Source organism: Patella vulgata, chromosome 1 (genome assembly GCF_932274485.2).
Source record: "Patella vulgata chromosome 1, xgPatVulg1.2, whole genome shotgun sequence".
Lineage (NCBI taxonomy): Eukaryota > Metazoa > Mollusca > Gastropoda > Patellidae > Patella > Patella vulgata.
Genome location: NC_065879.2, coordinates 82,798,213 through 82,811,247, shown reverse-complemented (window position 1 = coordinate 82,811,247; position 13,035 = coordinate 82,798,213). Strand labels below are relative to the sequence as shown.

Below are 13,035 nucleotides of genomic sequence, written 5' to 3'. Positions count from 1 at the left end.
ACCTCAAGTAGGTACTGTTCCTTGCAAGGCCCTCCATCCTGCACCACTGACATGGGAACCCTCCACCCTGCACCACTGACATGGGAACCCTCCAACCTGCACCACTGACATGGTAACCCTCCAACCTGCACCACTGACATGGGAACCCTGCACCACTGATATGGGAGCCCTCCAACCTGCACTACTGACATCAAGAAACGACACTGAAAAATCCTGAGATATTTTCTAAACAAACCAGGATCGGACATGGGACCATCTGGTTAGTGACACAAACTAGGTCATTTCGGGACTAACATATGGTTTAATTTTATTTCAATAATTCGCTTGTGCGTTGGGGTCTTTAGCAGTGGGAGGAAACCGGGGAAAACCCACAAGGTTGGACAGGCGACCCTACTCCTTCTCACGTACAACCGGGGATTCGAAACCACGCCAGTTGACTCAATGACAGGCCTTATGATACAGCACGCACATGCTAACCATTCGGCCATCCAACCCCCCCATCTGGTTAGTGAGTCCACATGTTGCTACATGTATTTCCAAAAATGTCTTGTACCTAAATAAAGGGGCATAACTCTTAACATTATATAAATAGGAAGATTCGGACCAGAATTAAAAATCACTTGTCAACAAAATATTCAAATTTGTACGTCTTACTCACTGGAAAAGATCAAAACTGTTGACATTCACAAATCCCTAATCAGGGTGTGCAAAACTCGGAACACTTAAAATTCCCGGAGTTTTCCAGGAGTTATTTGCCAGATACCCGGAGTCCCTGTATATAATTCTACATCATAATGTATTTTTTTTACGCTTGAAGAACATTGTTCATCTGACTCAATTTACGGTGACGAACTCATGTACTTTTGAAGAAACATTCGCTGACAACGTTCAGTTTTATATCTTAAAATATACAGCGAAACCACAAATGTTAATTTTCCAGGAGTTTCAAGGAGTAATCTTGTCTTTCAAGGAGTGTGCGAACCTTGCTAATAAATAAGCAACCAACAATATAATTGTTAAACTGATGATATTTATTTGAGTGAGATGATAATATATACAAAACAACTGAGTTATAAATTATTTAAATACAACAGTATGTAACATAGATCCTAGACATTGTACAATATTCTTGGTCATCAATACATCCACGTGTTCTTCCAAATGACGCTTCGGGTCCTGTAATATATAGAAATGAAATGAAATGGGGTTTAACATCCTACTGTTCGGCTCAAACTGGGCTAGTGGAGACGCTTACGCCATACAGTGTGCTATGAGGAAAATGTTGCCTGGGTGGCGGCACTATGGCCTACTTTTATATCGAATTCAACTGCCAAGGGATATTTAACGTGCACGCCAATGTATACACTGAACCTCGGTTTTTCGTGCCATCCAAACGACTAGACAGCTGTCCTTGCCAGGCCATCTTGCACCACTGACCAGGGGAAACCACAGTGGAAAATCCTGATGAATTTTCTCGGCCAATGCAGGGATCGTACATGCGACCTCCAGGCTAGCGAGCCAGCGTCTTACCCACTTAGCCAGCGTGACTCCCCTCTATTATATAGAACATACAAACATGACAATCTTGTTGTTAAAACTACTAGGGTCTAATGTCCTACTTTTCTGCAGCAAAATGTAATGACCACTGGCATACAATATGCTATAAGTATGAAAGAAATTTTGCCAAGACAGTCGCCTTTCTATCTTCTCTTATTTCAAATTCCAACATGTCGATTTATCGATCCATCCAAATTTGTTAAATGGTTCACTCTTGTGTGGACAAAAAAAAAAATCGTATAAAAATGCTAAAGTAGGCTTTAATAACGAATTCTTAGAGAGCTGGTGCTCTCCTTTGTTACTGATGGATCCTATACACAAGTAATATGAAAATAATGCTTTTCCCCCATTCCTAAATTTGGAATATTGGCTGAGCATGACTTTCAGTGGATCATTTCAAATGAATTTTGATTGTGTTTTTGGATCGCCAAATTCTACATGAAAATAGTGTTGGATTATTATAAATTTGTGTCGGATGTGGCAAGAAATGATTCCTTAAGGTGAACAAAGAAGAATCACAGCGAAAAATAGACGGTAAGGATTCAAAAATAGCCTTAGAACCGAGATGGGGGAAAAGCATTATTTTTATATTATTTGTGTATAGGATTTGTCAGTAACCAAGGAGAGCACCAACTAAAGTAACTAATGTAGGGTAACAATAGAAACCTTGTATCTACTAACCTGTTTACCAACATTTTTTATAGCCAATTGTTCTTGTGTCATAGATTCTTCTTCTTCTAAAGCCTGTTGATAAACATTATATATCGTTATATAGCACAGTCGAACATTGATTTAAGACATTGAACTCAAACCGAGAGATGCCAGGCATCGAAATACGTCTACTAACACCGGTAGTATTGTTCATATGCTAGCCATGAAAGGGGTAAAGGCAGACAAAATGACATTGGGTTTAATATTTTATTTTTCTGGATATAACCAGGCTTTCTTTAAGGAGTTCTTGCCTCCTTCCAATGAATTCAAATTGTTGAAAACTCTTTTACATGCGTGCCAACAAGTACACAGGCGAACCTTGGTTTCAGTATCCATCAGAAAAAACTAGACACTTTTCCATGCCAAGATAGAAACCTGGGTGGACAATTGGGATTGAACCAGTGACGGGATTTCAAAATATTTCTTGTCAGACATTTTTACTGAAAATAGTCAATCAAGGCAGATAAAGTAGTTAATTAAGGTAGGTGTATAGACGGTATAACACGATAAATATGTTGATCACTTAATTACCTAATCAATCCAGCCTATTATCAACGATAATTGAGTTGGGTGGTAGATATACACTCAGTACACTATATTAATTTTGTAATTTTGAATATCATTCAACATGTCTTGATGTCCGATTGGACATATTCCAATTTAGAACGTTTGGAAAATAGCGTCGGACATGTCCGGAATATAAGGGCGAAATCCCATCAATGGATTGAACCCTGAACCTCCCATATAGTATAACAACATAGACAGGTATGGCGACACATGAGCAGACAGAACATAAAGGATTTAATCAATGTAGTAAATGCCACCTTACCTTGTGATAATTTTTAGCCAAGTCCAACATTTCTTGTACAACTTTCTCATTCAAAGTACAATGTGTATTATAATCTTCTAACACCAGACCATCAACCCAACTCTTCTTATTGAGATTTAATAACATCTGTAACATAATAACAATACTTGTACATAACATAATAACAATACTTGTACATAACATAATAACAATACTTGTATATAAAACTTGTATATAACATTAACAATACTTGTACATAACATATTAACAATACTTGTATTTAACACAATAACAATACTTGTATAAAACACAATAACAATACTTGCAATAACATAATAACAATACTTGTTTATAACATAATAACAATATGTGTATATAATACAAATACAACAACACTACTTGTAAAATATCACAGTAACAATACTTGTATATCATACAGTAACAATGACTGATCGCCATTGACATATTTTAACACTGTATCATGACACTAGCTTGTTTATATCGTCTAAAACGATGCCAATTTTATGACTTTTTCAATTCATCTGATATCTTCTGATATTCCATTTAGAGATCAAATTTTCACAATTTTGTAGATTGCAAGGGATTTAAAATCCATCAATTTACTATGTCCTGTTTGAAAGTTATGAATCTTACCTTTTGTTCCAGTTCATTTTTCCTGTAATTAATAGCAATAGAGTAATAGTGACGATTTAAACCATGAATAAGTGCCTGTAATTAAAAAATAATACACAGATACAGTGATAATCACAAACCATGTTTCTACATCATGAACTATTTTTATCACAGACAGTTCATTTTCTATTGTATAAGAGAGAGAGAGAAATGGGGGTTAACCGACACAAACTAGGTCATTTTGGGACTAACATATGGTTTTTAATTTTTTATTTCAATAATTCGCTTGCGCTTAGGGGTCTTTAGCAGTGGGAAAAAAACGGAAGACCCAGAGAAAACCCACGAGGTTGGACAGACGACCCTACTCATACTCACGTACAACCAGGGATTCAAAACCACGCCAATTAACTTAATGACAGGCCTTTTGATACAGCGCGCACGTGCTAACCATTCGGCCATCCAACCCCCCTCTATTGTATAAATGAAGACATGTAATTATTGAGGAATATTACAGAGTCTGGTTTCACAAAACATTGTCAGACTTAAGTTAAGAATTTACTCAAAATTGTTTGCCTTATTTTAACCCTTTATAAAATTGGATGCTCTTTATCAAAATTAATCAATCATCTTTAAATTTGACACAAGTCCAAATTAGATGACTTTGGGTGATTTTAAATGATTTTTACGAATTTTCAAAGGTTTGATATTGAATGAATGTGAAAGAAATTATTGCTCAATACACAAGATTAAATGATAACTGGGTTACAGTAAGCTGATGACTATGGTGGTCAGTAATAGAAGTTTAGTTTTTTTTAAACAATATTTTATTCAGAAATTGAAAGGGATTGAGGAACAGGCATAGCCTATATAAGGGAAATGAAATGAAATGAAATGTGGTTTTATGGCACGTCAGCTCAACCGGGTTATATTGCGCCAAACATATGGTGAAAATTACGAGACAGGCTAAATTATATCACAGAAAACCATTATATGCATAAATAAAAACAATATCACAGTTAATAAAATTAAAAATAAAATACAACTTTTATGCATATAAATATTAAATACAAAAATGACATGATATATATATATATATACAATTAAAATTTATTATAAAAACCTGTCTCCTTTAAAAAGTCTAACACTTTACCATATAAACCCGGTTGGGCAAACATGTGATATATACGTACCTGTATTGAAGGTTTATGTAAATGACCTAAATTAGATGTTGTTTGTCTTGGTTCTTGTCCTAATACCATCATATTCGGGTTAATCAATCGGAAAGCGTCTATCACCACCTATAAAGAAAGACAGAAATGGGGTTTAACTTTGATTTAATATAAACATAAATACAGTACTTTTATGTTTCAATATATCGCATTGGTGCAGAATTCTTTAGGAAACAAAGCTGGAGAAAACCTACAAGATTCAGCAGGTGACCCTCCTCCTTGTAATGTAAAGATGTGATCGAAACCACACCACATGACTCAATGACAGATAGTTAGTTGATCCAAAACCAAATTTCTACCTTATTTGATATTTGGCAGCTTGTCGTCGACACAAATACACAGGCTTTTTTTTTCTAGCAATATGGAGGTAATTAAAAAACAGAAATTGCCTAGGAAAATATTCCTCTGTGAGAGAGAGAGAGAGAGAAATGGGGTTAAACGTCCACTCAACACAAACTAGGTCATTTCGGAACTAACATATGGTTTAATTTTATTTCAATAATTCGCTTGCGCGTAGGGGTCTTTAGAATTGGGAGGAAACCAGAGGACCCGGAGAAAACCCACGAGGTTGGACAGGCGACCCTACTCCTTGTCACGTACAACCGGGGAATCGAAACCACGCCAGTTGACTCAATGACAGACTTTATGATACAGCGCGCGCACGCTAACCATTCAGCCACCCAACCCTCAATCTCCTGTGTGCTCTAGGCTTTAAACCAGATGAAACTATTCTACATATAACTTTATCTGTCTCTTTTACAAAGTCAATTTCACCTACTTTCATAAAATCAATTTTCACCCACTTTTGCAAAATCAATAAGAAATTTCACCTACTTTTCCCTTTACACTTTGTATAGGATCAACTACTACAGCTACTGCTCTCTCCGATAAAGCTTCAAAACTCTGTTGTGTATTTATATCAACACCAGATAACCAACAACCAAATCCTGGATGGGAATGATACCATCCTACTACCATTTCAGGTCTACAAGAAAAACAAATTATCATAGATCTCTCTATTATTACTTTTATTAGTATATTTTAATCATGTTTTAATATTGGTTCGGTTTTTAATGTTTTGGTTTCTGTATTTTGAGAGATTTTGAATCCATTTCAAACTACAATATTGTGAAAGTTGAATCTCTAAAAAAGGAATATTATCCATTCTCTGCAGATACAATCACAATCGTTATTAAATTATGAAATGCTGATCATGTTTCTATCCAAAATCACAACCATCCGATAGTCTAGAGAGTTGAATATGAGCTTGTCAGGTGAATAAAAGTCTAAAATAATAATTTTTGTAGGTTTTGAGGCCAACAGAAAGAACTGCAATAGGCAGATTTAGCTCTTACATAATGCATCTATACATTCCCCAATCCCTTAAAGAGGTTACACTGTCTCAAGACACTGAATATTCATATGTACAAAATAAAATGTCCAATCTTTCTGACATAAAACAAGTCTAAAATTTGTATATTGTTTTCTACAATTCACATCTAATCTGGTCTACAAGATAGACACTTACCGACCAGTCTGTTTTAACATGTCTAACATTTTCGCTTGAAAAACTGGATCTACAGCTTCAACACTAACACCCTATAAATAATACAACAAGAAACATGTTTATAAAGAATGAATGAAATGGGATTTTATGGCATGTCAGCACCAACTGGACTATACTGCACCAAAAAAAACAAAAACAGATATAGAGAAATGGGGGTTAACATTCACTCGACACAAACTAGGTCATTTTGGGACTAACATATGGTTCAATTTTATTTCAATAATTTGATTGTGCGTAATGCTCTTTAGCAGTGGAAATGAAATGAAATAGGGTCTAATGTCGTACTGCCCATCTTGGACTGGGATAATGAACACGACATACACCGTACAGTGTGCTATGAGGGAAATTTTGCCTGGGCAGTTTAGCAGTGGAGAAAATCCACGAGGCGGGATGGGAAACTCTAATCCTTGTCACACACAAACTTGGTATCGAGAGCATGGCACTTACTTAGTGACCCCTCGACCACCCCCTTCAAAAGGAAAAAAATATAAGGTACATGAATAACTTACAGTTCCAGACTGTGGCATGGCAAATACATCTATAACTCTAACAGTATAATCATCAACAAATTCTCCCAACATTAATCCCATAACTTCCATAGGTACACCAGCTCTTCCATGTTTTAACATCTGTAATAAATATTCAAAATGTCCTGATACATTATGTAAGATTTAAAGGAGCTAAGTCGCTAATATTTGGGACCTAGAAATTGACACAAATGCGTCACAACGTATATAATAATGTAATATGAATGTAAATAAACTGATTCACATTCAATCGTTTCCGTTTTTACTCTTAATTTAAAATCAGTTATGTTCAATGAAATACGCCAGAAGTCTCAATCGAATGGCAATCTCTAACATCTGGTTATTCCAGTCTACACCAATATTATTTATTGCGCATGCTCTCCAGACAAGAATATGAAGTCACCGTTTGACATGACTTATGGAATATGTCTAGCCTCGTTCTTCGAGCCCCTTGTTACAAATGACGCTGAAACGCATTATGGTACACGATTCGTGTACCAATGGTAAAATGTTTATTTTGTCTTAAATATTGGATATCAGAAGCCCACCTTTTCCCGGTAAGATCACAACATCAATGTTGATTTAAATAGACAAACAATTTGTGTCTTCAATGTCGAAGAATTTGGATGATATTGAGTTAGAGACTTAGCTATTTTAAATAAAGAGCTGACAGTTCTTGCTATAAAAGTTCAAAACCAGATAATGAAAAGAGAATATCTTGAAAATTACAGTCAATTTAGTTCATTCTGAGCGATGTTAAGGCTGTTAGGAGAACAGCCGAGTCTCGATTGTCGTTGGTAATGTTACTATGATAGTAAATGTTGCTACGATAGTAATGAAATCATTAACCGCAATTCATGTTTCATGTTTAAATCCGTTGAAAATCTCAAAAACGGCAAAATCTATTGAATATCATATTAGGCTTTCCTGAGCTGTGCACTACAGGCCACATTGAAAAATATATTCTGGTTCTTAGACATGATCCAAATAATGTAAATACAAGGGCACCACAAAAATCGTGGTATATTACAGTTGGTTTTAAATACGAGAGAGAGAGAAATGGGTTAGGTCATTTCAGGACTAACATATGGTTCAATTTTATTTCAATAAATCACTTGCACGTAGGGATCTTTAGCAGTGGGAGGAAACTGGAGGACCCAGAGAAAACTCACAACGTACAACCCGGGTATCGAAACCACGCGACAAGATTCAATGACAGACTTTATGATACAGCACGCACGTGCTAACCATGCGGCCATCCAACCATTTTGGGTGAAAATTCATACATGTATAAATGTACATTTAGAATGTTGTTGATTATTTATGACAAACACTTGTTAATTATAAAGAATAATGATGAGATTTGTTTACCTTCAATAATGCTAAAGATGAAATATAGACTTGTTCAGCAGTATCAACCACTGGTGCATCGGCTGGTGGAGCTCCCTGATAAAATATAATATTAATACACACATGTGACAATTTGATCAGAAAGAATTACACTGAAATCAAAGGCAGTAAATGTGAAAAATAAATCAGATATATTGTACATGTAGTAAGGGTAGTATAGTAGTGTATGGGTGATATACGGAAAATTCCATAATTATGCCCTAATAACAATGGCCTTACAGTATTAGTTTTTTATTTCCAACTGTCTGAAGATCTTTGGTGTACATGGCACCTTGGTTTTTAAATAGGTGAATGAAAACTTTAAAATCCCAATACTGATTCTGTTGTCATGAAAAGGTAGGTTTTTACCATACAGTATCATAACATTTATTTGACTTGAGTTTAAATATAACTCACCTGTCCTAGCCCTGGCATTCCTCCTGCTCCACCTAATCTCAGTAAACGATCCATTCTTCTATATTCTAAAAATATCAAACATTGTCGTGTCAACAGTGGGTTGGTTCAATCAATTTATCTTATTGATAATTTATAATAATCATAACAGTTCTTGGGAGTTTTAATTAGACCCACATACAATGAAATGATTATCTGTCATGATTATTTTGATGTGGCTATTTTTATGGCACTTCCCTTTGCACTTGGGCATTGGGAAAATATTTGACTTGGGAAAATTATTTTACTCACATAAAGACAACAATATTCGGGCTATTTTTAGGGTTAGCTTCCAATGTTTTTTTGAGGCCGAAAGTCAGTTAAAACTATTACACAATTGGAAGCTAACCCTAACCCTAAAAATAGCCCAAAGATTTAAAAGCAACTGGAAGCTAACCCTAAAAATTGCCCAAAGATTTTTGTCTGTGGCACTGACGTAAAAATAGCTACTCAAAGTCAAAGATTTTTGTCTACGGCACTCGCGTACGACTGCACTATTTTAATTTATGTGAGTAAAATTCTCTACTTAAAATATCTTCCCGATGCGCATGAGCGACTGGAAGTGCTGTAAAAACAGCCTAATTCATTACATTACACCATTTACTGTTCTGTAAAAATAGCCACTTTGATTACTAAATCCAAGGACCAAATGCCATTTAATTAAACAATTTAGCATTGTCACTAGGACTGGGAGAAAAAGTCCACATTTTCTCACTATGGAGTCGAGGAACTTTATTTCATTCTTACTTCTTATAGGAACTACCCCAAAAAATCCAATGCCGTGTACGATGTAATGATATAGACTGAAGCTCTAAAGCATCGCGCGAAGCGCGGTGTTTGAGCAAAGCTCTTTTCCGGTAACACAGGAGCGTAACTGAAATTGTCACCCACAGACTGTTGATTTAAAAAAAATTCAGACTGGAACCGGACACACTGGGCAAAACAGCCAATGTGCATGTCAACATACCAAATCTCGCCCAAACGAGATTACGCGCCTCATAGAACTATTTCTATGATGCGTCTAATCAATGCCGTCACATATTTTTGACGTCAATTAAAATAATTCTCACTTTTTTGTTCTTTTTTTTTAAAAACAAAATTAATGTATACAATTTAGATCTACTGTCTGAACCTTTCTATTTTATAAACAGATTTCTTCGATTATGAACTAACTATTTAACTTTGGTTATTATACATGTAAACTCACCTGTGTGTTTGAAATCAACTCTGGTTAAATAAAATCCATTGCACAATTAAATATCCCAACGAATAAAAAAGTTCTCTCGAAAAATTGAACTCAAACAAACTTTTGACATAGGGCAATAAAAAAATGGAAGCCAGTTACGTCACTCTTCGGGAGATATCATTTCGTATAAAGGGGTGACAGCATGCTACATCGAAACATTTTACGGTACATTTACGACAATTTGTGGTATTAGCCTCGGCTTGGTATTCAGTTTGGGGGTTCGGCCCATATCTCTTTATTTTATTACCATCTTTTTACATTCTAGTATAATCCCTGCAAAGTTTAAATATTTTCTTTTGAAATAATATAATTTTGTTTTAATTATTTGATTATAGTTTTTTTGGCATTATACACCCACAGAATTGGCACCTTCGAGGCTGCCGCAACACGCTTGTATATGTTGCTGAAACGGTTATCGTTTCCTCGAAAAAATGATATTAAATTAACGATGCACTCGGAAACTTCGGTCGTGAGCTTCATGTTGTTTCTTAAATTATTTATAATACATGTATAAAGAAGATAGGGAAGGTTTAGTTTAAATACGACTATCCGTGCAATCATTGATATTTTCATTGTGAATGAAATTTGGTAGACTGGCCATCAATGGTTTTAATATAAATCTTCTATGTAATTGCCTTTAGTTAAAATTTTTCGTTGCCCAAACTCAAATGATCGCGGTTTGTTTTCATAGCAACATGTGGTTGTCAAACTCGCTGTCAATGGTTTCGTCTAACACGTGACGAAAGCCATGTTGTCTTTGACTTTGTAGAAAATATAAGTAAACACGTCAAATTTTTCAAGACATAACTTTTTTATTCGTTGGGATATTTAATTGTGCAATGGATTTTATTTAACCGGAGTTGATTTCAAACACACAGGTAAGTTTATAATAACCAAAGTTAAATAGTTTGTTCATAATCGAAGAAATCCATTTATAAAATAGCAAGGTTCAGACAGTAAATAAAAATCGGTACTATTTCAGTAACGTACCTCTACCAGTTCCTGTGATCTTCGAGACTTGAAATTTCCAGGGGGTGTTCACAGGGACTAGCCGTGACCTCACACGAAATTTCAGCCGAATCGGTCAATAACTTTTTATTTTACCGTAGTTTAGCTTCTATAAGAGATAAATTTATCCGATTTTGACGCCATTTTGTTTGTTGACTAGCTCGAATGACGTCATATGTGGATTGTGGGTTAGGATGTGGGTTAGGATAAGAATTAGGGTAAGGCCTAGGACCTGTAGATTTCGTCATAGTCTCAAGATGTAGACAGGGCTAGCCCTAACCCTGTCTTGTTATTCGAGTCTAAATAGCCAACAAACAAAATGGCGTCAAAATCGGATAAACTTTCTCGCTATAAGCTAAACTACGGTAAAATAAAAAGTTATTGACAGATTCGGCTGAAATTTGGTGTGAGGTCATGGCTAGGTCCCATGAATACCCCCTGAAAATGTCAAGTCGCTACGATCATGGGAACTGGTAGAGGTACGTTACTGAAATAGTACCTAAAAATCAATTTGGAAAAACTAAATTATTTAACATTTTTTGTATCACTTGAGAAAATTAATTATGAAGGTTTTATATTTGACAATAATCAGCTTCGCTCTACTCGGGCAATGCCTGTTACATATTAGCTCCATCCATTCGATTCCTTGAAACAATCATCCAAATTCAGGGCCAATCCCCAAGCAAAAATTGCAAGAGACAACATTCTGAAGGTCTAATTACGCAGTTATTAATCAGTAAATTGCTACAAGTTCTTGTACACAAAACCAAATTATGAATCAAGTAAAATATAGCAAAATACGCGTGAAGAAGAATAGAATTCCACGAGATAAAACAATAATATTACCTGACAGAGAAAGTCTTGCGTGATTCAACAAAATGTTTTAACCGGAAATGAAGCAGGGGTAGTTCGTTAATTTTGTATTTCAACATATTAATCGTTATTAACAGTCATTTTTAGCTACTTGGAATTAAAGCACAAACAATTTGAAATACTTTAATTAGATTGGAATAAAAATATTTCGTTAAAAATAATAATATCGAATAATTAAATTCTTACAAACTAAACGATCCCGATGGCTAAACCGGAAATGATGCTGTCACTGATCTATAAATAAACTCCAGCTCGGTGGGTATAAAATGCGAACTCTGATGCAAGGCAGAACGACAATCTTAGCCTCGATCATCTTGCCTCTAAAATTACAAAATCAGTTCTCCAAAAGAGCCCACCACCATTTGGTTTAGTAGATGATAAATCCAAATTCTTATTAACCTGTATTTTGAATAAAATAAAACCAAGTACGAACAATCCAAACCATAAGACAGAATTCGAAGTCCTAAAAAACGTTATAGGCAAAATAGTGTATTTAAGCAAAATAGTGTAATCAGCAAATGGACTGCTTCTCGTGTACAAAATACACGACAAACAGTGGTAACAGGTGTCCGGAAGAGTAAGCTTACCCTGCCTGGCGCCACACCCGCCATAGCTGCATCCAAACTATTAGGCGAAATGTCGGTAAAATAGCGTGATTGGCCAATGAACTATCGGTACATCGCATTTTTATTGTTTTTTTCTTTCTTTTTATATGCATTGATGATTAATTTAACCTAAACTTTACTTCTTTTTAAACAGTTCTGAAAAAAACGGAAATAAATGAAAGACTGAAGTATTTATTTTTCTAATACTTCAAAGGGTTTTTTTTTTATTTTTGGATGCAGACCACCTAGATTATAAGAGAAACAAGTTATACAGTAATCAATTGAAATGAAATGAAATGGTGTTTAACGCCGAACTGGGCTAATGAAGACGGACATACGCCATATACAGTGTGCTATGAGGGAAATTACGCCCGCACCGCGGTACTACGGACTACTTTTATATCGAATTCCAACTGTCAAGGGATTTTT

General features: G+C 35.3%; 1 protein-coding gene across 2 annotated transcripts; it reads right to left on the bottom strand.

The window, feature by feature from the left end:
- Positions 1–1,010: 1,010 nt before the first annotated feature.
- Positions 1,011–12,120, bottom strand: LOC126824907 (26S proteasome non-ATPase regulatory subunit 14). Of its 2 annotated transcripts, none has more exons than XM_050554341.2 (11): positions 11,975–12,120; positions 8,839–8,903; positions 8,404–8,478; positions 7,015–7,134; positions 6,467–6,537; positions 5,773–5,923; positions 4,900–5,007; positions 3,731–3,805; positions 3,098–3,223; positions 2,239–2,301; positions 1,011–1,176 (listed from the first exon to the last, which is right to left on the bottom strand). In XM_050554341.2, the coding sequence occupies exons 2-11, from the start codon at positions 8,890–8,892 to the stop codon at positions 1,078–1,080; spliced, it is 942 nt and encodes a 313-aa protein (XP_050410298.1). In that variant the 5' UTR covers positions 8,893–8,903; positions 11,975–12,120; the 3' UTR covers positions 1,011–1,077. The 2 variants fall into 2 exon arrangements, with proteins under 2 accessions (XP_050410298.1, XP_055957463.1); XM_056101488.1 differs by having other exon boundaries at positions 8,839–8,904; positions 11,923–12,016.
- Positions 12,121–13,035: the final 915 nt, after the last annotated feature.

Excerpts from the sequence above, each read along its gene's own strand:
- LOC126824907 (XM_050554341.2), bottom strand. The coding sequence starts at position 8,892 with ATGGATCGTTTACTGAGATTAGGTGGAGCAGGAGGAATGCCAGGGCTA. Across the intron at positions 5,924-6,466 it reads ATGTTAAAACAGACTGGTCG|ACCTGAAATGGTAGTAGGAT; the intron begins GTAAGTGTCTAT and ends TTTTTCTTGTAG. Across the intron at positions 3,224-3,730 it reads AAAATGAACTGGAACAAAAG|ATGTTATTAAATCTCAATAA; the intron begins GTAAGATTCATA and ends ATTATGTTACAG.